General features: G+C 37.0%; 2 protein-coding genes across 13 annotated transcripts in view; one reads left to right on the forward strand and one right to left on the reverse strand.

Moving 5' to 3' along the window:
* Pde8 (phosphodiesterase 8) overlaps window positions 1–7,202 on the forward strand; it is a 257,748-nt gene extending 250,546 nt beyond the window's left edge. For all 11 annotated transcript variants that reach the window (XM_089735322.1, XM_089735321.1, XM_028188434.2 and 8 more), the window contains 5 exons: window positions 724–940; window positions 2,027–2,208; window positions 2,872–3,005; window positions 3,641–3,795; window positions 4,528–7,202. In XM_089735322.1, coding sequence (XP_089591448.1) covers window positions 724–940; window positions 2,027–2,208; window positions 2,872–3,005; window positions 3,641–3,795; window positions 4,528–4,697 — 858 coding nt within the window. In that variant the 3' untranslated portion in view covers window positions 4,698–7,202. The remainder of the gene's footprint in view (window positions 1–723; window positions 941–2,026; window positions 2,209–2,871; window positions 3,006–3,640; window positions 3,796–4,527) is intronic.
* A 1,911-nt stretch (window positions 7,203–9,113) lies between these two features.
* cert (ceramide transfer protein) overlaps window positions 9,114–27,216 on the reverse strand; it is a 45,286-nt gene continuing 27,183 nt past the window's right edge. For both annotated transcript variants that reach the window (XM_028188344.2, XM_028188336.2), the window contains 6 exons: window positions 20,865–21,044; window positions 19,105–19,211; window positions 17,131–17,252; window positions 15,495–15,676; window positions 14,794–14,917; window positions 9,114–14,091 (listed from right to left, as the gene is read on the reverse strand). In XM_028188344.2, the coding sequence (XP_028044145.1) occupies window positions 13,964–14,091; window positions 14,794–14,917; window positions 15,495–15,676; window positions 17,131–17,252; window positions 19,105–19,211; window positions 20,865–21,044 (843 nt within the window). In that variant the 3' untranslated portion in view covers window positions 9,114–13,963. The remainder of the gene's footprint in view (window positions 14,092–14,793; window positions 14,918–15,494; window positions 15,677–17,130; window positions 17,253–19,104; window positions 19,212–20,864; window positions 21,045–27,216) is intronic.

Here is a 27,216-nt window from a genome sequence, read left to right on the forward strand (position 1 = left end):
GACTAGGTCTTTTTTAAGCTCCCTAAGTCAATTTATAATTGGTATATTTTAAGAGGGAATCTCATGCTACGCCCACTATTACGTGACGTACACTAAGTTTGAAGTCGTCGTGGCCTAAAGATTAAGACGTTCGGTGCATTAATATCTAGCGATGCACCGGTGTTCGAATCCCGCTGGCGGGTACCAATTTTTCTAATGAAATACGTACTTAACAAATGTTCACGATTGACTTCTACGGTGAAGGAATAACATAGTGTAATAAAAATCAAACCCGCAAAATTATAGTTTGCGTAATTACTGGTGGTAGGACCACTTATGAGTCCGCACGGGTAGGTAGGAACCACCACCCTGCCTATTTCTGCCATGAAGCAGTAATGCGTTTCGGTTTGAAGGGCAGCCGTTATAACTATACTAAGACCTTAGAACTTATATCTCAAGGTGGGTGGCGGCATTTACGTTGTAGATGTCTAAAACGTAAAAGGAATATTTAAAAAAATCTAATAAAAAAAAAGAAGACATGCCCGCTGAGTTTCTTGCCAGTTCTTCTCAGGACGGAGGCTAGTTTTTGTGAATTGGAGGGAATTCTTTTTGACGTTCAACAAGTATGTACTTTCACTTATATCAGGTGGGCCGTGAGCTCGTCCACCCATCTAAGCCACAAAAAAATCTTTGTGGCCTCATCGACGCATTCCGTATGTTACCATTGTTGGTATGTTGTAACAGGCAGTAGCGTACTTCCTCGAGAAGGATCGGCTGAAGAACCTTCTGGAGCCAGTGGAGGCGGCCGCGGCTCTGATCTCGGCGGCGGCGCACGACATCGACCACCCGGGCACCTCGTCCGCCTTCCTCTGCAACGCGCGACACCCGCTCGCGATCCTCTACAATGACGTCAGCGTGCTAGAGTCGCATCACGCCGCGCTCACATTCAAACTCACACTCAGTTAGTACATTAATAAATTAACAGACATTACGAGTTCACAGCCCACCGAATACAACATCTGTGTGCTTAGTGCGAGTTTTTTTGATGTTCTCGATAGCGTAAAAGTTAGCCCAATTTTGTATGCAGTTAGAACAGCGCCCCTAGCGGCAAACGTAGGTAAACGATCCCATTCCATACAAATATGAGCTAACTTTTACGCTATCGAGAGCGTTAAAAAACTCGCACTAAGCACACTGATTAGCTGTAAAGTCGGCTTACGAACAGTAGTTTTACGTGATGACGTCAGTAGCGGAACTATTCGAACTGCTAGCTCTGACGTCACGCGAGAAGAGTGATGAATGTGTCACAAGCCAAACGCTTGGGCCGGTCGTTCATATCTATCGCTTGTTCCGCGCTCTCACTTGCACGCTCAGGCGGAACGTGACACTTTTTCATGCGTGTTCATTGATTTATAAGAACTTATCACGTCAACATGAGGTTCAAGTCTCAGTTGAGAGCCTCCATCTTATTTGAAGTCGGTTAAAACTTCGTTAAATCTACACGTTTTACCATTCATAATTAGCTTCATTTTTAATACGCTTCTATTAGCGTATGTATGTATGTATGTATGTATGTATGTTAGTATGTAACGGAATCTTTGAATATGATTTTGACCCCCTTCAAAACGTCGGATTAACTCAAAATTTGGTATACTTATTAAGGACCGAAGACAATTCAATCAAAATTCAATCTTTAAAAAAATATTGAAAAAATTGAAATTCAACTAAAAGAAAAATGAATAATAGTTTAAACAAATTAACAAAATATCATGGCGCATGGTATCAGTAGTTATAAATATTTTATGAACAGATATGAGTGGAAGAGTTATTTTGATAATATCCTGAAAAGCACTCAACCCTTTTTTACAATAAAATAATTTTTTCTTATACTATTTTTAATTCAAATTTATTTCAAAAAAAATCAATTTGTTAGTTGGATTTTCTATAAAAGCGTATTTTGTTATAATAGATTTTTTTAAACTATTATTTTTCACTATCAATTTGGACACGACCGTTGGATGTTAAATACGGCGAGCAAACATTACAGACGACGACCGCGTGAACATATTCAAGAATCTCGACCGCGACACCTACAAGACGGTGCGGCACCACGTCATCGACATGATCCTCGCGACGGAGATGACGAAACACTTCGAGCATCTCGCCAAGTTCGTCAACGTGTTCTACGCTAAGTCCTCCGGCAGCAAGGAGGACGGCATGCACACTGATGTAAGTACCACCACCATGTTTCATGTGGAAGGAAAGAGGAAAGACGACTTTGGAATCCAGCATCAATGTAGCTATCCACTGCGCGGAGGACAGGAGTGAATGGAGGAACATAGTCCTAACAAAAGTGCTCCGTAAAGGTCACGACCCTCAGCACTGAGGAATACGAAGCACGGAGGAGGATGGCTCATCCCAAAAATGAAAAGTTTTTTTTTTATGGCCTAGATGTGTGGACGAGCTCACAGCCCATCTGGTGTTAAGTGGTTACTGGAGCCCATAGACATAGAACTTATATCTCAAGGTGGGTGGCGCATTTACATTGTGGATATTTATGGGCTCCAGTAACCACTTAACACCAGGTGGGCTGTGAGCTCGTCAACCCATCTGAGCAATAAAAAAATTAAAAATAAAATTAAAAAGTGCAAATACGCTTGTAAAAAGGAAGGTTTTTTGTATGAATTTATTAAAGAATTTTCATCAATTTGACTTGAAAGTCATAATTTCGGTTATCTAATCATTAATTCCTACAACTAAACTTCCTAATATGTATAAAATAAATAATCACAATAAATAGCTATGTATAAATAGCTATATATAAATAAATAGCATAATGAAAAAGTCTAAAATTTCTTAAGGCTGTATGTTTATTTTCACGTTATATTCCAGGAGCCATTATCACTAGACACCACAGCACTTTCTCAACCAGAGAATGTCTTGTTGGTGAAAAGAATGATGATCAAATGCGCTGATGTCTCGAACGCGTCACGACCTCAAAAGTTCGCTATGGAGTGGGCTCGACGGTAAGAAAGATATAAATAAAAAGGAAGGTTTGTCCTCAAAGCGTTCCTCCCATTCGCCTGATTTTGATCAAACCAGTGTGCGTAGTGCGAGTTTTTTAACGTTCTCGATAGCGTAAAAGTTAGCCAAATTTTGTATGCAGTTAAAACAGCGCCCCTAGCGGCAAACGTAGGCAAACAATCCAACTCCATACAAATACGAGGTAACTCTAACGCTATCGAGAACGTTAAAAAACTCGCACTAAGCACACTGGTACAGTTGTGGTTGTTAGTTAAAAGTTAGCTCAATTTTGTATGCAGTTAAAACAGCGCCCCTAGCGGCAAACGTAGGCAAACGATCCAACTCCATACAAATACGAGGTAACTCTAACGCTATCGAGAACGTTAAAAAACTCGCACTAAGCACACTGGTACAGTTGTGGTTGGTACTCCAGGGGGCATTATAGATTTTTATCATAGTACCACCAATGTATACACATAAATAAGTATACCTGATAGTCACAGCATAGAATGACCAGGTTTTATTACATATTTTTAAATGAATATAATTAACCCTCTAGTTGTAACCTACACTAAAGGAATGAGGGGGGAGAACAACTGTTAGATATGTAGCATTAACCTTATTATTTATTTATTAGGATTGCTGAGGAATATTTCCTACAGACGGATGAAGAAAAGGCGAAAGACTTGCCTGTCGTGATGCCAATGTTCGATCGAGCCACCTGCTCTATCCCGCGCTCACAAATCGGCTTCATCGACTACATCATCATAGACATGATGGAGGCCTGGGCTGGTAACATTCATTTCTAGATAATATTTCCTAATATAGGCTACAAAGACTACAATTGACTGAAACTACAACGATTCACATCACTAAACTATAATTTGTTTTTTTTTGGAGTTTATGTTCTTATTTCTAGACCTTTAGGCCATACACTAAGCTACAATAGCCACTCATATATTACCAGGTTATGTAGATGACGTAATAGACAAGTAGATTTTTTCATTAATTCTATTCTATTCTATTTCATTAATTTGCAATATAAAAACTGAGATATCTGAAATATTGAGAACATCCGAATACGTCATTTATGAATAAAGGCGGTTAGTATCCGTAGAAATGCGTAACATAAAATAAAAAAATTTATATATACATATATACACCAGTTCTTGACTTTTACGTTTCATTTCTATTGCTTTGTAAGAAAAACTAGTGTAATTCATCTCATAGTGAATAATATGTTCGTCACTATCTACCGTAACTCATGAAATTCGTTTGAAGAAAAAGATGTTTAATGCTCACTCAACACCGTGTAGGAGAATTAATTTCAGAGTGTGTAAGTAGTACGTAACGAAAAAGATCTCTAGAAATGAGCTGAGGAGTTTAGAACATTTCTATATCGAACTTTAGGGGGATTCCTCAGGGTATTCCCCATGGAACTTGCAAGAAGTAGAAGCATGGACTCCAAAAGTTATTCGAAACCTGTAGGTACAAGATACCTTTAACAAAATCTTCGTTTTGTAGCCTTCATCGACATGCCAGAACTAGTGAACCACGCCAGAAGCAACAACCAACACTGGCGGGAACTGGACGAGGCGGGAGTGACCACGCTCGCCGACGTCAAACGTGTTCAACGACAAAACGCTATACAAGCCCCTCCCACCACTACCGCCGAACCGACCACTGAAGAATAAATTCACTATGTCATATCAAACTATCGATATACAGGATGTAATGGAACAGCTACCGAAAATAAAGATATATAGTGATACTGTAAACTAAAACAACAACCAAAAAAAAAATTGGATTTGGAATTTTTGTGTCAAAATAAAAAATCAGGTGACGCGCGGGATTTACTATCGCAAAGATATTCGGGTTGGATGGACCTGGATGCCTTTGCCTTGTAAAAATAGAGATAAATCTATGCTTGGAACGTCGTTAAGCGTTTCCCGGTTTTATTTTTTGTTGTTTCGGATTAGGGAATGATCCTCTACACCCTGTATAAGTTACTTCGAAAATTAAAGACAAGTTTGTTATTAATGTATGTTATGTACATAATCGCGCCTAAAACCTAATCACAATTTTATATTCAATTAATAATTCTGCGAAATATCTTGTGAGTACTGAGATCTCAATCCAGTTTCGTTGTAAGCTAAGAATTCGCGACCCTGAGAGTCGAGATCTGATCACTTGACAAAGAAAATGACTTGGATCAACCACAATCGAAAATCTACTGAAAATATTTAGATCTGCGTGTACATATTAATAAAAAATTGAAATGGTCCAGAAAAAGTGAAATCATGCAAATTTTTAACAAACTCTAACATACAGTAGAAATGATGAAAAAGGGAATTCTGGAATTATGGTGCCTATTTCAGTGCACCGTCGTGTATGTTCAATTCTGAGTGTTGCAAGCCCAGATAAAAAGTCAAATTAACCTCCTCAGGTTCTCAGAATTACAGCCAAGCCTTTTAAAACAGATTTATAAGCTATTAAAAATGATTGGAAATATTTATTGTCTTGATTCACTCAGGTTTACAGACACACTTTAAATATTAGGCTATACCTAACGTTTAAAGATTGAGGTCATTATGTCCGTCAAGGCGCTGCTATAACAAAGATGACACAGATAACATATTAAATCGACCAAACAGTTCGTATTGCGTGTGGAGTTCACAGAACGCGCCCCGATAGTTTGAATGTCAACGTAATAAGTCTGAAACGGATCATAGGCATGCACAGTGCCGACGGATGTGTCCGATAATACGCTTATTTTATACTATTATATCCACGTTAGTGTAGATATCAGTCATATTGTATCTGTTGATATCTACTTTTTAAGTAGTCGTATTTATTAGATCATAGATACTAACTAATATTATTGATATACTGTATCGAATGTATTCAAATTTGGATTTTCATCTTATTGTTATAGATTCTAGACTATCGACGTTTTACAATATAATATTGTGATTATGTATTATTGTAGTTGCCATTTACATACACGGGTAGATGTGTGTTAGTTACATGTGCTGTGTGACTTAATCCGTGATTTATGTGCCATAATAAAAGTATTGGCCAATATTCATTTAGTAATCGATTTTTTCAATTCTGAAATTTTAATCATTTATCGCTGCATCCCATGACAGTATATTGATAAATCCTGAATTCGAACAACTATCATTTCACTATTGCCGTATTCTTCAGGCACTTTACTGTGTGCGTGTTATATGTATTTATTCAAATTTCGAAAATTTCTTAAGATTGTCATAAAATTTTGGAACGGTCCATTTATATACTTGAGCTTTCAAAGAATTCCTATTTTTATATTAATCTTTATCTTGTACTCACATTCTGTATAAACGTATAGAAATTCAAAAATTTTCTATTCATGATTTACATATTCAGGTGACTAAATAATTCCGTTTCATTCCTCTGGAATATTTATACATTTTTATCGTATTATTATGTGTAATAGTCGCTAATGTTCTAGGTAACGCTACGTCGTAACTCCGCGGAAAAAACAATGTTAACTTTAATGTTATAAAAAAAATGCTTGTGCACTTTTAAACATATTAAAAACTAAAGTACGCAAACATTGTCTGTGGTTACGACGCCAAGAAATACATTAATGTTTCTTAAAGTAACAATTTATTAATCGTGTCGAATAAGGTCTAACGTATTGGAACGGTGTTTAATGAGTATATTCGTCATTGCGACGCTGGTATTTAAGGAAAAGTGTAGTTTTTAATTACAATGTCGTTATAAATTACGCTTTCTTGTGCTCAATGTCAAATACATAGCGGTCTAAATGTTCTGCGCCGTAATTTTACTACTATATTGTTCACGTGTTGATAATTTTTTTGGATATCTACCGAAATTGATAACAGTTACTAACCAAAAAATTGACGTTTAAATGCTGTTTAGCTCAATTTTTTTTCGCTAGGACGTAATAGCGTCGTTTAACGAGATATCTTGCAGTTGACGTACTGCTTTTTTTTCCCTAACCCTACTGATTTTAATTGTAAGTTTTTATGATTGAGAACTTTAATATAAGGGGGGCTGGTCCCCGCATTCATGTGCAAGTAAGTTATTGTTGTTGTGAATTTTATAATGCGGAAACTGTGTGCGCTATACTACTCGTATAAGTACCATTAATGTTATCGTAAACTGAAATAAAGATCAAATACTTCCAAAAAGGAAAATTGTTTTTTTTTATAGCAAATGTTAAATGACATTATATCTGCCGCAAAGCTGTAATGCGTTCCAGTTTGAAGGGCGGGAAAACCGTTGTACTATAGAACTGAAACTTTTGTAGTGGTGTGAGTGGCATTTACGTTATTGATGTATACCTATGAGCTCCGATAACCACAACACAGAGCTAGTTCAACCGACTCAGCAATAAAAAAAAGAAAAACACCTATAGACAATTTTTTTCTTTTTTTTTGCTTGGATTGAAATCGCGTCTCATTCAGAATATCGGCGAAAAAATTAGTGGGCTGTATCTGTGGGTTAATTTTCACGATGAACCCTTCGTTGACGAGTTCAACGAGAACGACGCTTGGTATACCTAAAAGTCAGAGTTCCAAAGTGTTTTGGGAGACGGCGACCGTTTACCGTTTGCCTTTTCTAGACAGTGATGCAATTTAAAGAAATAGGCTATAGTCCCCGGCACGTAACTTGGCAAGAGTCATAAGATGCGCAGAAGTCGTTTTTAAGGTCTTTTTGGTTGTCAAGTGGGACGCGGGGAAAGACGTAGCACAGTTCCGAGCGCGCGATTGGTGAGTCAGTCGACCCTCCCCTCCCGCACCGCGTCCACGTTCCGTTCGCTCCTGGTTACACATGCGCCAACTAAGTTGTAGGAAACCTTTGTTGGCGGGGCGCGTGAGAGACGCACAGGCCCGCCGCCGTCGAGCGGGGGCCAGGGAGGCGGATATCGCCCAAGCCCTGGCCCTCTGTTTCGGGTCCCCTCACATGTCGGCCTGGGGACCGGCGAAGGGGGCCTAAGAAGACGACGTGCAAGCTGCTCTGCACGCGTTTTATGCATGAGCATCCGGGTGATGGAAGGCCGGCTATCCTCAACCCACGCTGGTTCTGACCCAGCGGGGTATTCCGTAGGATAGACCATTCTAACCGGCGCCATCTAGGCGGGCTTCGGATAGCCTGCCGACCGAGAGGGCTGGTGGTCGTGGCGCCGACGACCGCCAGTCTGGCGTCCCGAGGGGGAGGGTGATGGGAGAGATGTGCTCCGCACTAAACGCTTCACTTTCCCCCCTTTGCCTTTTCATGAGTTTTGTCTCATGCGAGGTTTGGACGTTGGTTGTTGAGAGACAGGAGGTTTTAGTCGGTTCGACTCCGACATGCCCCGCCCTCCATCCCCAGTGAAGGGCGGAAGTCCGGCGATTTACTCCTGACAAAAAAAAAAAAAGGAAACCTTTGTTTATATTGAGTTTTTGTTACGAGTTGTTAATATTGTTTTAAATTTAGTTTTTGTTACGAGTGTTATTGTTTTAAGTTTGTTTGCAATGCCAGGACCAAATACCAATGACGATTCAGTCACTGAGCGTTTTATAATTTACGCCAGTGACGACAGCGACTCTTCGTTATGTCGACGATGAGGAGCCAACTCCTTCCACCAGCTCAGGTGCTACCATAAATTTTAAATCCAAGGGGTAGCACTATTAGAAAATGATAGAGACGACGGCGACACATAATTTTTAATATTAAGTATATTTTTTTAAATAAACTTCTTAACTTTTAATTGTATTTTATGTATAACACCTAATACACTTCACGAATTCTTCTCTTTTCTTTAAACTTTCTTCTGAGCACACAGGCTTAAAAATAAATTATGGCAAATAAAAAATTTAATAATATTAAATTAAATTATATGCGGGCAATAAAAGTGACCATTTTTTTGTTGCAATGTGTACTATGCGCGATATTACCCCCACTACACAAAAACCTTGCCAACTTACTTGCCGCTTACTATACTTAAAATCTTTTTCAGAACCCATAGTAGATATTATTATGTGTGCTGTAATTTAAATATGAAATTACAAAATGGACTTACTAGGTATTCAGAGTGATTACGATTAAAACACAATAAATCCATGATAAAACATTTTTATTATAAACAAATAATCAATCAAAAAACATATTTTACAATAAAACTTACAATTCCAACATTGCGTATTTATATAAATGCAGTTTTATTTCTGCGTTCGTCCGTTCTTAATTATACAAATAAAAATATTTAACTACAGTTGAAATTTTCTTCTTTTATTTTTATTTTTTGATTCGTAAGTTTTATTAGAATACCTTGCTTAAGACTTAACCGGCTCCCGAATCACGAATTAATTCGTATGTACAAACTTTTAATGTGTTACTCTTGATTTTGTATGCTGAAGGAAAAAAAACTAAACTATTATATTACACGAGAGTTTGCGGTGGATTATTAATAGTTATGTTACCACTTCAAAAATAGGCGAAGGGTTTAATGTTCGACTGTGTTTTTTTTTATATACGTACACAGATTTTTCAGGCCTTACTACACCTTTTTGGTTGTAATGTGGTCCCATTGTTCAGTTCAATTGGTGTGTTCATTGAAATGGGTTTTCAATTGAATAATATATTTTTATCCTACTAATATTATAACGCGAAAGTTTTTAAGAATGTATGGATGTTTGTTTGTTACTATTTCAAGCAAACACTACTGAATGGGTGTTGATGAAACTTTACAATAATATAGCTGACACATCAGAATAACACATAGGCTATCGTTTATAAAGATATATTGTAAATTACACAAAATATAACGATAAGCGTCAAGTAGGAAAAAATCTGTTTCCTTATATTCATCGTCAATAATAGATTAAATGTTCCCGAAGCGAAGTGAGGTCAGGTCGCTAGTTAAAATAAAGAACTTGTGATAAATGATAACGTTGTCATGTTCTTCAGGTCGCCAATCTAACCAATATGACGTCGTCTCTAGTCTAGCGTATTAGATCAACGTTTGAAACGCAAAGCAATGGCGTCCTTTTCACAATCACAAAGTCAGTTACAGCAAATAAAATACGCAAGCGTGATATCCGACGTTTAGTGCGGCAACACTAGAAATTTGATGGGAACATACTTTGACAGGTGTGCGCATGAAAAAACGGAACGTCAGACAAATTTTAAGCAAAAACCTTAAATACACAAAAATTAATTAATACCTTCATTGACCCGTCATAATGAAAAACCACTTTATTCAACGCTTTATAATGTACCACTGATAAACATGATTTTTGATACAATTTGGATGCTTACCTCTCGAATGTGAAGCTCAGACACGAATATACTAATGTAACCATTTGAAATTTGCTATATAAATAAATCAAATCTAAATATATCGAAACCAAAGCTGAACAATTTTGTTTTTATCCCATTTCACCTGGTTAGGATTTAACGCCAAATTAACAGTAATTTAAAGACCCCACCATGTGTATTTTCCCAAGAAAGCCTCAAGAGGCCACGACCCTCAGCATTGATAATTATAATTATCGACGCATTGAAGAGGAGAGTAGTAATCTGCGCAAATAGTCAAGTTAATCGTTTTGATATTGTCAGACCAATACAAAAAGCTTGCTAAATAAATGTAGGTATGTGCACACTCCCGGGCAGTCGCGTACTGCGGTCATTAAGTCAATTTGCATCCAATGTATTTTTATTTACAAGTAATTTTACAATTTACAATTTTACAATCGTAACAAAAAAAAAAAAAAAAACAAAGCGAAAAAAAGTTTGTACGGTTAACACAATCCTGATTGGAAACTATTTTAAAGTTCGATCATGCGTATTTTTATTAATTACCCATTTATGTCCTTGATTCTGTATCATTCTCGTAGCTACGAACGCGACCCTATATCGACGAACCGTAAAATAGTTTCAATAATATCTCAAAAGAAAAGTCTAGAAAATTATCGGAAACTTTCCTATACATTACATCGAAACCAATGAATGCTTGTGGACTGAAACCATCCCAATCTTAAACGAAAATTATTCATTAAACAATTACAAATGAAATTATAGGTTCCTATAAATAAATTCTGCATCAGGTACTACTACATAAGAATAATAAATATAATTCGCAATGGTTCTCGCTCGCTGGAATGGTTGGTTAATATAATTAATTCAAAACAGTAACATAACAACAAAAAATAAATATAGATAACATATTTTACTCGGTATATAATATGATTAACTGGTTTATTATCCTATACTATAAATATCCTGTAATCATAGTAAATTATTGTTGCATTACTTGCATGATGATTACCACATTTGCATGAATATAACAAAAAAAAAAACGATATTCAAATCCGCTACAAGGACAAATGTTTTTGAAATCAATATACATATTATGTATGTATATTCTGTTAATAAAATTGTTTTTGTAGCTTCAAAAGTAAACTTAAAAAATATATGTATGAAACAATAATGAATAAATTTTCAAAGGCTGAACAGTTTTATTTTAAAAACCAGTTCCAATTACAATTCTTTGGAGAAAAAAAAAACACGAAGCGAATAGTACAACGCAGGCTATTCGATATATTTGCTCTCCAGTACATACTAGCGGTAGGCAGCGGCTTGGCTCTGCCCCCGGCATTGCTGAAGTCCATGGGCGACGGTAACCACTTATCATCAAGTGGGCCGTATGCTCGTCTGCCTACAAGGGCAATAAAAAAAATACAAATTCAGTAGGACGAGCCAAAATAATTACGAAAACGTAATAATACTATTAATTACACACGTAAATTAGTTAAACATGAAAACAAAATTGTTTAAAAACACAATTATTTAATAGTTTTAGCAGCTCGGCTAACAAAGAACAGAAGGAACTATTGCGATATATTTTTCTATGAAATACTAAGTGCTATCTAAACGAATCTATACACAAATCTCGAGTTTATTTGAACAATTCCAAAACTTTTATTTTTTCTAGTGACAACAAAAGAAAAGATCCGACTCAAGAAATTGAAAATGAAGATTCTTGTACATACAAAATATTTTGACAGTTTTTTTTAAACATATTAAAAGATCTCTGTCGTTAAATAGTAATTGTACACTGAACATATGAGAAGATCTTTTGTCCTTAAACAGCAATTATGAACATAATAATGTATTAAACAATTTTATATTTGTCCTCGGGGATTGCCATATTTAAAATTTCATGAATAAGATAAGAGCGATAATTTACATATCGACCCTGTACTAAATACGAGTAGGAAATCAACTACATACATATTTTTATACATTCTTTTTTTTTTGTTTAGATTCGTAATTCAATTAGTGTAACGAACACATCGAACTATCACCAATCCCTTTTAATTATTACCCTTCGACTTATGACAATCTAACAGAACAGATGCTAATAATATTACATATAAGAATTAAGTTGAGGTTCTATAATACGTTAATTTTTTATTTTTTTATTTATACGCCAAAGCTAATAATTTTTTAATAAAACCTTTCCGAACCGAGATCAAACAGATAAAACAAATTTAAAAAAAAAACACAAAATACCTGTATCGTTTTTCAACTCAATCGACTTCCAAGATCGATGATTCTTATTAAGTAACACTTAAGTAATTTTCGTAAAATTTTAATGTGTCGAAATTTACGTATTTTTTAACCTCAACCAAATACATGCCCAGTGCGATACGGTTCCCCGAGCCGAAGCGGCAATGAACAACTACCCTCTTTTATATTTATTAACCTAAGCATAAACACCTGTTAATTCGCGTTACATTTCATAGTGAAGATCTATGAGCCCCCTTTATATATATGTGGCGGGTAGCCATCAAACAACGCAAGATAATTGACAGATGCCTGAATCTCGCTTACGACATTTTCAAGATAAAGCGCATATATACAAGTTCCGAACAACAACATTCGGACCGTCGGTCTACCGAGCAATATCACCCGCTCGGTGGAAGATCTTTCCTTCCGTCGTATATTTCCCAAATATACATATATATGTATGTACACTGCCAAAAACTGTTACGATTGTACCAAGAAGGTGAAAATATTTATATAGCAGTGGACGTGTGTGGGCTGATGGATTATACGCAATGTAAAGCAAAAGTGAACCGCAACCCAAATTCCCAGGTTGTCTCCCGTGTCAGGTGATTATTAATTATGTTACAATTTTTTATTGCTTAGACGGGTGGACGAGCTCACAGCCCACCTGGTGTTAAGTGGTTACTGAAGCCCATACATCTACAACGTAAAAGCGCCACCCACCTTGAGATATGATTCTAAGGTCTATAGTTACAACGGCTGCCCCGCCCTTCAAACCGAAACGCATTACTGCTTCACTACAGAAATAAGCGGGGCGGTGGTACCTACCCGTGCGGACTCACAAGAGGTCCTATCAAATAATGAAAATACATGTAAAGTGAACATACATGTTTCGTCGCAAATATATTGATATTATCGTGTCTGAATTCGCCAGTACTAAATGTATAGGAACGGCTAATACCCCCTGACCTAATAAACCGATCACCTTACGCCGAAAAAACTAGTGTAACCATAAACCATAAATATCTAAACGTTCCTGTATATACCTTCAGTTTGTATAAGTCGATCAGGCACCTCACGACATGAACCCGAACATAATCCACTAAATACATTCGAATTCAATATTCTATAATAAATTTTAAATAATCAAATCTTTCGATTGATATAAATATATATATATATATATACACCAACGTATTAGAGTTGATAAGCCATCTGTATTTAGAACAACGGGTTTATCAACGTTCATTATTTCGGCTGATTTGAATTTTTATGACGATACCTTCTTATCACGCAACATCGACGTTATACAACGATAACACTAAAACATAATAATAAATAACGTGAGCTCGCATAGCGTGCGGGCGCGCGCGTCAACAGTTGAGTTATCGCGCCGCTAGATGGCGAGAGGTTTGTCCTTGCACTGGTCGACGACGTAGCCGGTGAAACGCTTCAGGAACTTGGGATATTCACGTTTGTACACCGCGCGGAGCACGCCGGCCGGTGCCCAGCCTCCAGGGTTCACTGGAAACATTTAGAAACCTTGTACTACATAATGTAAACAAGATTGTTTCAATTTTTTTTTTCTTTTTCCCCATCTAAGCTGATATATAGCATATAAGCCTAAGTTTTTTTTAAATACTTCAAATCTAGGACGAACGCTCGCGCTGGCCTGCAACAGGTATACTACGCGCCGTTCGATTGCCACGTATTCACTCTCGCTCTGTCTCTTTCTAATATGGTAGCGTTAAACGTTCAACGCCATCTTGTTGGAAGTCGCATTAGAAGCTTCACTTCAAAAATGCAAAAGGGTGTGTCTCAGCTAATGCTGTTCAAAGTAGATGAATGGAACAGAATCATTCTCGATCCTGCGGACAGAATGGAAAGCAGTCGACGTCGCCCCAAACACGTCATTTCGGATCCTTCCGATCCAATAACGGTGCTTTTAGGTACCACAAGCACCGATCATCGTTCTCGTCGAAGCCGTCGCTTGCGACGAAGAGCTCGACGAGTAAATTAACCCTCAGACAAAGCCCACTGAGTTTCTCGCCGGATCTTCTCAGTGTGTCGCGTTTCCGAACCGGTGGTAGATTCTGCGAAGGACGGCTCCTGCTAGGGTTCGTGTTAGCAACGTCGTCAGATTTGAGCCCCGTGAGCTCTCGTATTAGAGCTTAGGTAGGAAGAAAAGAAAAGAACAGCGTGTGTTTATTTTCATACTAGACTAACCTGTACTGCAATAGGCGATGCTCGTGGTGATATTATCCCGCGTGGGCTGCTCGCCGGCCGGGTACGTGCTGCGGCAAGCCAGACACACGGTCACGAACAAACGGATGCACGCACTAGAGTTCGCCTGAAAACAAATTACGGGAATCGTACAACCGATCGAATATACGATACGTTACCAAAAATTATAATTGAAAGAAATTAAGTAAAAAAAACCTCGAGAGATCAAAAAGCAAGAGAATCCTTGAAAATTCTGGTGGTAGGACCTCTTGTGGGTCAGCGCGGGTAGGTACCATCGCCTTACCTATTTCTGCCGTGACGCAGTAATTCGTTTCGGTTTGAAGGGTGGGGCAGCCGTTGTAACGATACTTGAGAGCTTAGAACTTATATCTCAAGGTGGGTGGCGCATTTACATTGTAGACATCTATGGGCTCCAGTAACCACTTAACACCAGGTGATCTGTGAGACCGTCCACCCATCTAAGCAATAAAAAAAAATACAGAGCTTCGTAAGCATGACAGTCATCAGCGACAGGTCTTCTCCTGTGACCGCGACGAAGTTGACATGTTGCTCGTCAAATCCTGAGCAACGCACCCAATTTACAATTATACCTGCTTTTTTACTCTTTTTTCAATGTTTTTTGGTGCGCAATAACATATACTGCCTCTCTCTCTCTCTTTTTAGATCAAAGATTCCCAACTCACTGGGTATTCCGTGTTGGTAGTGGAATGGTTGGTTACAGCGAAGGTGTTTTCGCTGGAGGCCCTCACGTGTGACCAGAACAGTGCGTCTCGCTGCGACGCCGGCCAGATCCGCTTGAACGTTTGGTGGAACACCAGCGCGTCTGATGAGATCTCTTCTACTATCGTCATCTGTTCTAGGGTAGCTGAAAAATTAACGTTATTATTATTATTTTTTATTGCTTAGATGGGTAAACGAGCTCACAGCCCACCTGGTGTTAAGTGGTTACTGGAGCCCATAGACATCTACGACGTAAATGCTTTTCTTTTTTTTTTCTTTTTCCTACCTAAGCTGATAGCCTTGAGAGGCTATTTCAGCGTAACCGTGGCTAGTAGGTGAGCTCACGGGGCTCAAACCTGACGACGATGATAACACGAACCCTAGCAAGAGCCGTGCTTCGCAGAATCTACCACCGGATCGGAAACGCGACCCACTGAGAAGATCCGGCGAGAAACTCAGTGGGCTGTGTCTGAGAGTTAATTTACTTATTTACGACGAGAACGGTGACCGGTGCTTGAAGTACCTAGAAGCACCGTTAGTGGATCGGGAGTATCCGAGATGACGTGGGTAAATGCGCCACCCACCTTGAGATATAAGGTCTCAAGTATAGTTACAACGACTTCTCCTTTAGGCCACGACGATTGAAAAGAACTTAATTTTATTAAATCGTCTTCTCGCATTAAAACTGTATAATCTCAAAACTTAATAATTTTACAGGAGAGTTGAGGAGAGTGTTTTAAAGGTTTAACATGTGATCTTTTTAATATTAATCATATTTGCAACATTTATTTTTAATTTTTACCAGTTACATTATCTGTCTTTTAAAGTAAGATAAAATATTGTATTAATTTTGTTAATGGTAGTCAAAACATAGGTAAACTAAAAAACTAAAAATAAAATACGTTTTTTTTACAGTATTTATGAGAAAAATACTGGTGATACCAAATGATTCCGCATATTAACTCAATATCGAATATTTTAGGAAATTGTACACTTTTAATGCGAAAAAACGAAATCGTTCGCTTCTTGACAGGGAGCCGTCATTTTAATCCCACTGCAGGCAAACATTGTTGTGACTAAGAGGTTTTTTTACTGTACATCTGTGCATTCTACATATCGACGCTTGAAAGGCAAACGTGACTAAGCGACAATAACTGCTATGTACATAAATTATAGGTAATAACCATATTCGATGCGCAAAAAAATATATTTCTAGGTCTATTAAAATCATTTCAATCCTACAGCTAGATTCATAAAAATAGATTTTTTTTCAGGTATTTCAACTTTAAATTAGTCTACTGTAAAGTTCACGCATTTTCGCTTAGTCACGTTTGCCTTTCAAGCGTCGATATGTATGTATATCAGACTGGCTCCCATATTACAAGGAATCCTAATTAGAAGGCATTGTGACACAACATTGATTTATCACAAATGTATAAGTTATGTTTAAATCTACTTTAATTATAAAAATCGCTTTGAAATTTTGGAACTATCTATATTTATCATAATAAACAGAAGAGCTTAAAACTACAACTTGAATCCGAGGGCTAGGTTATTTGACAAGGAAAATTATTTAACTTACTAAATGACTAAACTTACTTTCCCATTCGTATCTGTATCTCGGGTTGAAGAAGTAATGACACATCTCACGCGCGGAGACGCCACGCACCTTGTGCATCGCCTTCAGAGGATCCATCACCATGCCGTCGACTTCCACCTCCCTGATTAATGATAAAGTTGGTTTATATTTATGATTGACTAGCTGACCCGGCAGACTTCGTAGTGCCTTGATCGATAAATAAAAGACCTAAATTTTTGCATAAAATAAACTTAAAACAAACAAAAGGAATCCGTCCAACAGGGGACACATCAAAGGAAAAACAGAATTGTTATTTTTATTTAATTCCGAGTATTTTCATAGTTATCTACCTTTTAAACCTTCTCTGAACTTCCACAAATAATCCAAGACCAAAATTAGCCAAATCGGTCCAGTCATTCTCGAGTTTTAGCGAGACTAACGAACAGCAATTCATTTTTATACATATAGATTATAATGGGTAAAAACCGGGTAAAGTTTAGTTAAGTTAAAGGGAATAAACCGAAAGAAACTTTAATCTTACTTATTTGTCTATACAAATAGTGCGTCATTTCGGAGCACGCTCTATCACTATACAGGGTGAGACTTTTGACATAACAGATGCGTTCGCGAAATCAAAGAAACGATAGTAGAACTAGTATTGTTTTTAACGCTGCACTTAATGTAATCTAGAATGACCGAACTATAGAAGATATGGTCTTGGGAGAGCACAAAAGCTGTTGTTTTTTGGGGTTCCGTAAAGCCGCACGAGTAGGTCTTCTCTATCCAACCTATTTCTGCCCCAAAGCAGACATACACTCCAGTTTGACGGGTGGGGTGACGGTTATGCGGCATTCATATTATAATGGTCCTAGACTCCAATAACCATTGATCACCAGGGACATGACATCTTTTCCCACATATTCTTTTTCTTTAAAACTCAATCTTTTTTTAATAAAAGAAAAAGTAACTACCCATTAGATATCACATAATCGTAATGAAACACACTAATGCTCGGTCAATGCCACGGAAGCCTTCAAAGTATGGATTTGTTTGAATTAACGCAGGATCAATCAATAGTGAGCGTTGTTTTGTGAAGGATTTTTGTGAGTACCATAAAAACCTTACCAATGCTTTAACAGTCTTCTGAACTATTTGTATAGCGAGAAATAAGCAAATGTATTTATTAGGTACGAGATTAAAATGAAGTTATCTGGGATCAGTGCTTACAAAAAAAAACAGAATCTGCTATTAACGAGCCTACTGTACGAAGCAACTCAGAACTTTGAAATACGAACCATAGCTGTCATAATGAAGTTATTTAATCAAAATTAAAATAATTAATATCACTTTTACGATATCGAAACGTCACAAATAATATTGTCAGAATTAAGTACAGATAACAAAAAACGCAAACTGTAAAACTAGTTTTAAAAAATTTATTTAACAAATTTACAAAAATTTAATTAAATTACTAAAAAATTTACGTATGTGATTCGCGAAAACTGAAGAACTTATTTATAAAAATACTAGCGACCCGCCCTCGCTTCGCTTCGGAAACTGTAATTTATTATTGATTTCTCCACTATTTAATGAAAGTTATTATACATATCGACGCTTGAAAGGCAAACGTAACTAAGCGACAATGCGTGAACTTTACAGTAGACTAATTTAAAGTTGAAATACCTGAAAAAAATTCTATTTTAACGAATCTAGCTGTAGGATTTAAATGATTTTAATAGACCTAGAAATATATATTTTTTGCGCATCGAATATGGTTATTGCCTATCATTATGTACAAAGCAATTATTGTCGCTTAGTCACGTTTGCCTTTCAAGCGTCGATATAAACCTTCCTCTTCAATCACCCTATCTCTTAAAAAAAGACCGCATCAAAATCCGTTGCGTAGTTTTAAAGATTTAAGTATACATAGGGGTATAGGGACAGAGAAAGCGACTTTGTTTTATACTATGTAGTGATATATTATTTCTATGTACCTTCTGTACATCCTCATGTCCCCCTCTTCAGCAAACAGCTGCCACCCGATTTCACCGCCGACACCTTCGAACGCGGCCTGTATTTGTTCTGTCGATATCCTGTCAATCTGAAACAATTGCGTCACAAAAAACCTTACGTTTTATCTTTGCCGTGGTTGGTAAGCATACGACCCAGCTAATGGTGAGTGGTTACCGTCGCTCATGGACGACGTCAGCAATGTCAAGGACACAGCCATGTCGCTGACTACCGTTTAGTACTGTCCACAAGCCTCGTTTGAACAAGGACATGTCACAGCGCTGTCCAAAGCCGGATTGTACGTGTCAGAAAAGATCTATAATCTATAATTCTAAGTAGTATAGATAACCTCTACTCCGGTGGCGGGCGGTGCGATGATAATAACATATTAAATAATGAAAAATCGTGTGGTGTTGTGGGACACCAGGTAGGAACGAAGTTCCTTCGGCTAATGTAGAATCGACACAAATTCCAAAAAAAATCGTGCTCAATTTTATGTAGGTTTTCTTGATTTTTCTCTTAAATTTTGCTGATTAATTTTTATTTCAGTACAAGAAAGTATTTAGGAAATTCAGTATTTTAGGAAATAATAAATTACTTACAATAAAAAAACATCGTAATTCAAATTATCAACTAAAATAACAAAATATGTCTCTTTATTTTTGTTTGACAACAAAGAAATAGAAAAATATCTCTCTTTATTTTTGTTTGACAACAAAGAAATACATAGAAATAGAAAAATAGAAATAATAATAGAAAGAGAATCGATGAAAGAACGAAAAGAAAGAGGGAGAAAGAGGGAGAAAGAGAAAGGTATTAGTTATACACTACTCGCTTGTGTATGCGACTGTCGCGCCTGCGCACGTCTCATTTAACGGTTTTATTCCACGCACTTTTTTCCACGGATTTTTTTCCACGGATTTTTTCTTACGGTTTTACTATCACATTTTTATCAGTTCGGTCGCGCAGCAAAATCCCTGTCCCCTCCAAGCCTGCCGTAAGATACTTCGTTCCAAAAGTACCAGAAAAAAATCTCATAATTAGCTTTTATTTACATTATTTGGGTTAAAACAGAAAATTTAAATGCGTCGGTACATCATGTACCTATACTGCTGACCGCTTGTCTGACGAGGGAATTAGTGAGATAAGTTTTGAAAATAAATAGGTGGCTGAAATATGAAGAGCACTACATCACATCGTATCGCACGTATCATCATCATCATCATTATCCTGCCCTTCTCCCAGTCACCTGGGGTCGGCGCAACATGTTTTCTCCTTTCATACTCTTCTATCATATACCATTTCTTCGCTCACTCCTCTCTTACCCATATCGTCTTTCACACAATCCATCCATTTCTTGTTAGGTCTACCTCTTCCTCTATATCCTTAAACATTCATAGTTTACACTCTCTTACCAACCTCATTTTCATTTCGTCTCATCACATGTCCATACCATCCCAAACGCGCACTTCTCAGCTTCTCTGTCACAGGTGCCACTTTCAGACTTCCTCTAATATATTCCTTCCGTATTGTCTTCTATCCATTCTCGTTACTCCACACATCCATCGCAACATTCGCATCTCTGCCGCATGCAATCGCCTTTCATCTGCCACTTTTGTTTTCGCATCGTATCGCACGTATCATCAGCTATTAATCCGGTCATCGTTCTCGTCGATTAATATTCCACCTAAAATTAATAGTAATCTAAAATTAAATAGAGCCAAGAATGAGTACGTAGACATACCTCCGGCCACAGGGGATGTACGGTGAGACGGTTATCGATGGCCGGCGGTGGCAATTCAATCTGGTCGCGGGTGTGTACGGCCGGCACCACCCTCGTGCACCGCTCCTCCTCCATTTTGTCGAAGCCTGTCTCGATCGCATCGTGGAACTCGTCGTCGGGGAGGGTGGAGTGTGGACCCTCCTGTAACCAAAAGAAATGTTTTTTCATCAGACTAAACAATATAGTTTTGAAAACGAGAATTGAGACGGAAAACAAAATTGCATTAGTATTTTATTAACACGTATAAAAAAATACATTTTAAGTACTCAATGTTGTGACTCAAATGCTATAATGGGTTACGACCCAAATTTATAGTTTCAAGAAAACACTATTTTAAATTAGATAAATGCAGACTTCTGTTCAAATTAACTACATATTTTGTTATTTTCGTTTTCAAGCCTAACTAATTTGGCTTTTCTTTCGTTCTTGATCTCCGAGTTCAACAGGCTTATATCACATTTGATGTTTTTTCACTACTTCGTTATTACATGTAAGTTTTGTGTGTTAATTTCACATATTTCGCGAGCTTATGCTATCAAACCTCTGTCTAATATAGTCGTCTATCTAATATAGTCACGCCACACAATGACTATCGCGGAACAATATAGAACCCAGCTGCCAACTACCGTGCTTTGATTGGTGAATTAAAAAAAACATCGTAAAATTCCTACAATGTATACCTATAAAGGACTTTTAATTCAATCGGGATAACCAGGCGCGAACACGAATGAACAAACCAAGCCGCACTATTATATATGCCCCTCCTGGCTGAGCCCTTGCTCGCCCACCTGTCCTTGTGAAACTGAAAAGGCCTCTTTGGGCCACCAGTAATCACTTATTCATAAATATATATATATATATATATATATATATATATATATATATATATATATACAGTCGTGGTCAACTAATTAGGGACATTTAAGATAGTGAAGGGCTATAACCGGTTATGTACATTTAAATATAAAACCCTATTGATTTCTCAGCACGTATTATTTGCATAATGTGATCCGATTATTATGCTATAAATGGCTGTAAATAAAAGATTTAATAAATAGAAAAAGTATTTAATATCAAAGATTAAACATGTATTAAATATTAAGGTACAATTCTGTAGTGGACATTTAATTAAGGACAGTAAACTATAATGAAAAATACAGTTACACAAAACTTATAATCTTCAGTGTTATAATATCTTTAACAGCTCCATTTTATTACGTATAAAATCAGTACTCAGTAGCAAAACCTTTGTTAGTAATTACCGCTTGACACCGATGTGGCATAGACATTATCAGTTTCTGACATGTTTCGACAGGAATGTTTGCCCATGCCTCACAAAAAGCTTCATGAAGTTCATCCAAATTTGTATTACGATAAGTGGCAACTTTTTTCTTGATTTCGTACCAAAGGTGCTCAATTGGGTTGAGGTCCGGGCTATTTGCTGGCCAATCTAGCACCGATACAAACTGACTGGTAAGAAACGACTTGACTGAATGGGCGGTATGTTTCCGGTCGTTATCCTGCTGAAACGTCCATATAATAGGGAGATGCTCCTCAGCATAGGGAAGCATAGTTTCACCCAATATTGCCTTGTATTGATGTTGGTTTAAGTTATCCTGCACTTTCCTCACAGGCCCCACTCCACGTCCAGAAAATGAACCCCATATTTTAATGTTTCCACCGCCATGTTTCACCTGTTTTTTTTGTGAATCTTGGATTCATTTCCGCTTTTACAGGACGCCGTACATATTGTCTTCCATCTGAAGAAATCAAATTAACCTTGGTCTCGTCAGAGAAAAGTACATGTTGCCATTGGGCGTAGGTCCAATGTCCATATTTACGTGCAAATGCCAAACGAGCATTTCTATGTTGTTTCTTCAACAACGGTACTTTGCGAGCCACTCTTCCGAACAACCCTACTTCTACCAAACGTCGTCGAACGGTCCTCGCAGATACACCGGCTCTTTCGTTGGCCCCAAACACTTCGTGTTTAATTAAAAAAGAGCCTAGAAACGGATCTTTCTTAGCTAACCTGGTTATCATTTTATTTTCTTGCGGAGTCGTTTTTCTCGATCTTTTTGTTCTGGACACATTTAAAGCTGTGTTATAGCGCTTGAAATGTTGCACTGCATTGCATACCATAGTTTTTGAACAATTTAAATGTTGTGCTATCCTTCGGTATGACCAACCACGCTCGATAAACTTTTATTTTTAACGATAACGATAATTTTTCGTAGTGTTGGATCGCAACTTTTATTTTTGGCCATTTTTCTTCAAAATAATTCTCAAAACTTAAAATAAAAAATCTGGATTGCCGCCAAAACGACCACTAAACAAAAAGAAAAGAAACAAAAAAGTATTAATATTCCAATTTTGAAATTAGAACGCAATACCTCAGTGTCCCTAATTAAATGGCCAGCCAGCATTATTTGAACCAATAGCACTATGATATTGTATCAGCTATACTGTAAAGAGGTTTAATGTTTAAGAAGTTGTTATTGTTTGTATAATCGCGCACATAAATGACTAATTACACTTACATGTAAAAGATATGGAATATTGCTAAGACTCGTTGGAAAATAAAAAAAATATTCACAATTTGGCTTAACTAGAGATTGTCCCTAATTAGTTGGCCACGACTGTATATATATATATATATGTTTTTAAATGTGAATGACGGCTATGTGATGTTTAACCCTGCTTTACGTACGGAAAACAATCATCTGATTGAGTTAATTCTTAGATAATTGCCGCTGGTTACTTTCGAGAAAGTTTCTGACATTGTGACAAATAAAGTTTGTATCGCATATACCTAGTAATTATAGAATAGTAGTACCATTAACGTATGACGGAATTAGCAGAGCTTTTTAACAATTTTATTTTTCATACATTAAAAGCGTCGCAAAACCATTGTTGAGGTTAACCAAGTTTTATTTACTCATTTACCAAGATATTTATTTATGTTAATCAAATCAATCAAACATGTTTTTTGTTGGACCATTCTCTTGTGTGTCAATTTCATTTATCAATGTCAGTGTCAAATGTAATCCGTAGTACATTAAAGTTTTCTTTCCTTTAGTCCCGGCCACGACGTACATACTGCTACCTCTTAATATTTATTATTTTGGTGAGACCAGCATACGACTAACCAAAGCGGTTACTATATACCTTAACATCTGAAGACTCAGCCCATCAAGAAAAAGTATCCAACGAAACGAATACCTCTTTAAAATTTGGTATAACCAAATTAGAACGTCACAATAAAAACGTATGAAGAATTTTCACAATACGGATCCTAATATGTATGCGTTCAGCGACAATGCACGACAAAGAAAAACGCAATCGACTTAATTTATTATTACTCAACGACCTTAAGGCTGCGTATGTAGGTCGACTTTACATCAAAACAATTGTCATCGGTTGTTATTCAAACAGTTGTAATGGGTAAACGATGCGTTGAGCACAAGAGCCTTTCTGTTTAATTTGTAATAATATAGTCGACGAAACTAAAACTTATTGTATACGTTCTTGTTAATGTCGGGAGGTTCTTTTACAAATCAAAGAAAGGATTTGGTTTTGAAATGATTTAGAATAATAATAAAAAAATAACTAATGATATACAGATTAACTTCAATTAATAACTACTTCAAAGCTATACATTAACTGTACTTTTTTTTTATTGCTTAGATGGTTGGACGAGCTCACAGCCCACCTAGTGTTAAGCGGTTACTGGAGCCCATAGACATCTACAACGTAAATGCGCCACCCAGTTCTAAGATCTCAGTATAGTTACAACGGCTGCCCCTCTTCAAACCGAAACGCATTACTGCTTCACGGCAGAAACAGGCAGGTCGGTGGTACCCACCCGTGCGGACTCACAGAGGTCCTACCACCATTAAAAAAACTGTTCTTAAAAGTATCAATTACATTTACATCCTTGCGACATGTAATAGGTTACATTTAATTTTGATCACGTTTCGCTTTGATTTTATTCCAAACTGGGTTAACCTGTGATTGCCACCAGTAACCTATATCCACGACACAATGGATTGCTTCGTTTACCTTTTAGCGGCCCCTTTTTGTTTCAGAGACCTTATTGACTGGGGATCTGTGACGTATTGTTTGAACAAATTCAATATCTCGCTTATGTCTATTAACTATCGTAAAACATTTAAGGTCATTAGTTCAGACACTCTGATAAACGTTTTAATTATCTTTCTTGTCTGTCTGTCGGTATGTTTGTTTATGTTGACGCTACATACGTCTTAAGCTAGGTATTTACATTATTGAAAGACCCTCCCGCAACATTATGGGAATTATTTCTTAATACATATATTCAGTACTTATGCACCATCGTACTAACGTTTCTACCGCGAATAAATCATAAGCTTCGATTATAAAGTTAGTATAATCAAATTTAACTCAACTTTCTATATCATATTTAAGAGTTTCAGGAACCTCATTACCCCAGATCGGTCTTGCCTTCGTGTACCTTTCTACGCTTAGAGATAATAATGAAACATTTATTATTGAGCGACTATTATTTTTATCTATAAGTTCTGTCAGCAACGGCATTGCCGCCGGAAAAGCGTATGTCAATAAAGTAGATTTAATAAATACATTGCACGTATCTTTTATTTTAGAAGAAGTCTGAAACAGGCATTTGTGACAGAGAAGCTAAGAAGTGCGCGTTTGAGATGGACATGTGATGAGACGAAATGAAAATGAGGTTGGTAAGAGAATGTTAACTATGAATGTGGAAGGATATAGAAGAAGAGGTAGACCTAAGAAGAAATGGATGGATTGCGTGAAAGACGATATGGGTAAGAAAGGAGTGAGTGAAGAAATTGTATATGATAGAAGAGTATGAAAGGAGAAAACATGTTGCGCCGACCCCAGGTGACTGGGAGAAGGGCAGGATAATGATGAATGATGATGATTGCACGTATCTTTTTCCTCTTTGTTCGTTATACGAATCTACAAAACCTTCACTCGTATGTTACCTCCAATGCAAATCGATAAATATTAAAAACAAATAAAAATAATTTTATTAAGCGCACATTTGCAGTCAACAAACATAACGAGTTACAATATTCACATACAAGTTACACCGACGTTTATTTATTTGCATAAATGTAACATAATGAGCGTTTTAAACGTGTTAATGTATGCAAAACCGAAACAACACAATTTACGCTACATAAAAGTATTTATTTTTAAAGAGTCAATAATATAAAGTTTAAATCATTTCGTTCTCTAAGCACAATACAATACTAAGTAACTAAACTTAACAATAACAATACCTGTACCTGTAACAGCTGTTTGTATTCCGTGAATCCTACAAATGAAAATAGTTTATAAAAATAATACACACTGGGGGAGTGCTGTATTTTTTTTTTTTCGTTGCCTTTGTCGACATACGAGCCATCGGATATGGTCAACAGCAATACCAAGGGCCAAGCCACTACCAATTTATTTTAAGCTTCGCTTGAATATGAAGACGTGGCAGCTATATGTTTTGATAAAACATACTGCCTGACAGATAGATTATTCCCCAGACATCATTTAAATATTTAGATTATTTGTGCGTCACGTCTCACGCAAGAACGAGAAAACTGTCTCGTAAACGAAAACTTCATTAAAACTACACAACTATAGACATACTTGTGCGAAACCAGGTGAGCTATGAGCTATATTGCCTATTTGTGCTAGTGAAAATCTTAAATAAACGTCACATGGTGTCCAAAAATAACCAAGGCTATCTATTTTATAGGCGTGCATTTAGGGCCATTTTTATCCCTGACATTTCCACAGATGGACACACCCCATAAAACCCGCGGGCGATCCATTTGCCCGGTGACGTCACAGCCGCTCCCCATGGAAACCGGAGTGACATAACGATATACCGTAATATGGTTCCCCTAACAACGGCAAAAAGGCTACCCATTACATTATGGAGATACATTTTATGAGGTCACGACAGGGCAGGTGATAGTTATAAAAAACGGTACTAACACAAACGACCAAAACTCTACATTTAAAACTATTTTGTTTTTATTTGTTTTACTTTTAGAAAAACCCTAATTACATTATTTCTTTCGCCTCTGCGTGTCGACCATCATTTTATTACTGATACAGCACGCATTAAATTTCACAAACACGCAATGCGAGCATCGTTCAAAACGATGTCCATAGCCTATATGATGTTAATAACATGTTACTTTATTTAAAACTGCAAAACAAAATCGATTGGAACAAAAAACTGACTCGAATAAGGTGCCGTTCAGCTAATTTTAGTTTCTTTCACGCATTA

The sequence above is a fragment of the Bombyx mandarina genome, chromosome 19 (assembly GCF_030267445.1).
Source record: "Bombyx mandarina strain Sakado chromosome 19, ASM3026744v2".
Lineage (NCBI taxonomy): Eukaryota > Metazoa > Arthropoda > Insecta > Lepidoptera > Bombycidae > Bombyx > Bombyx mandarina.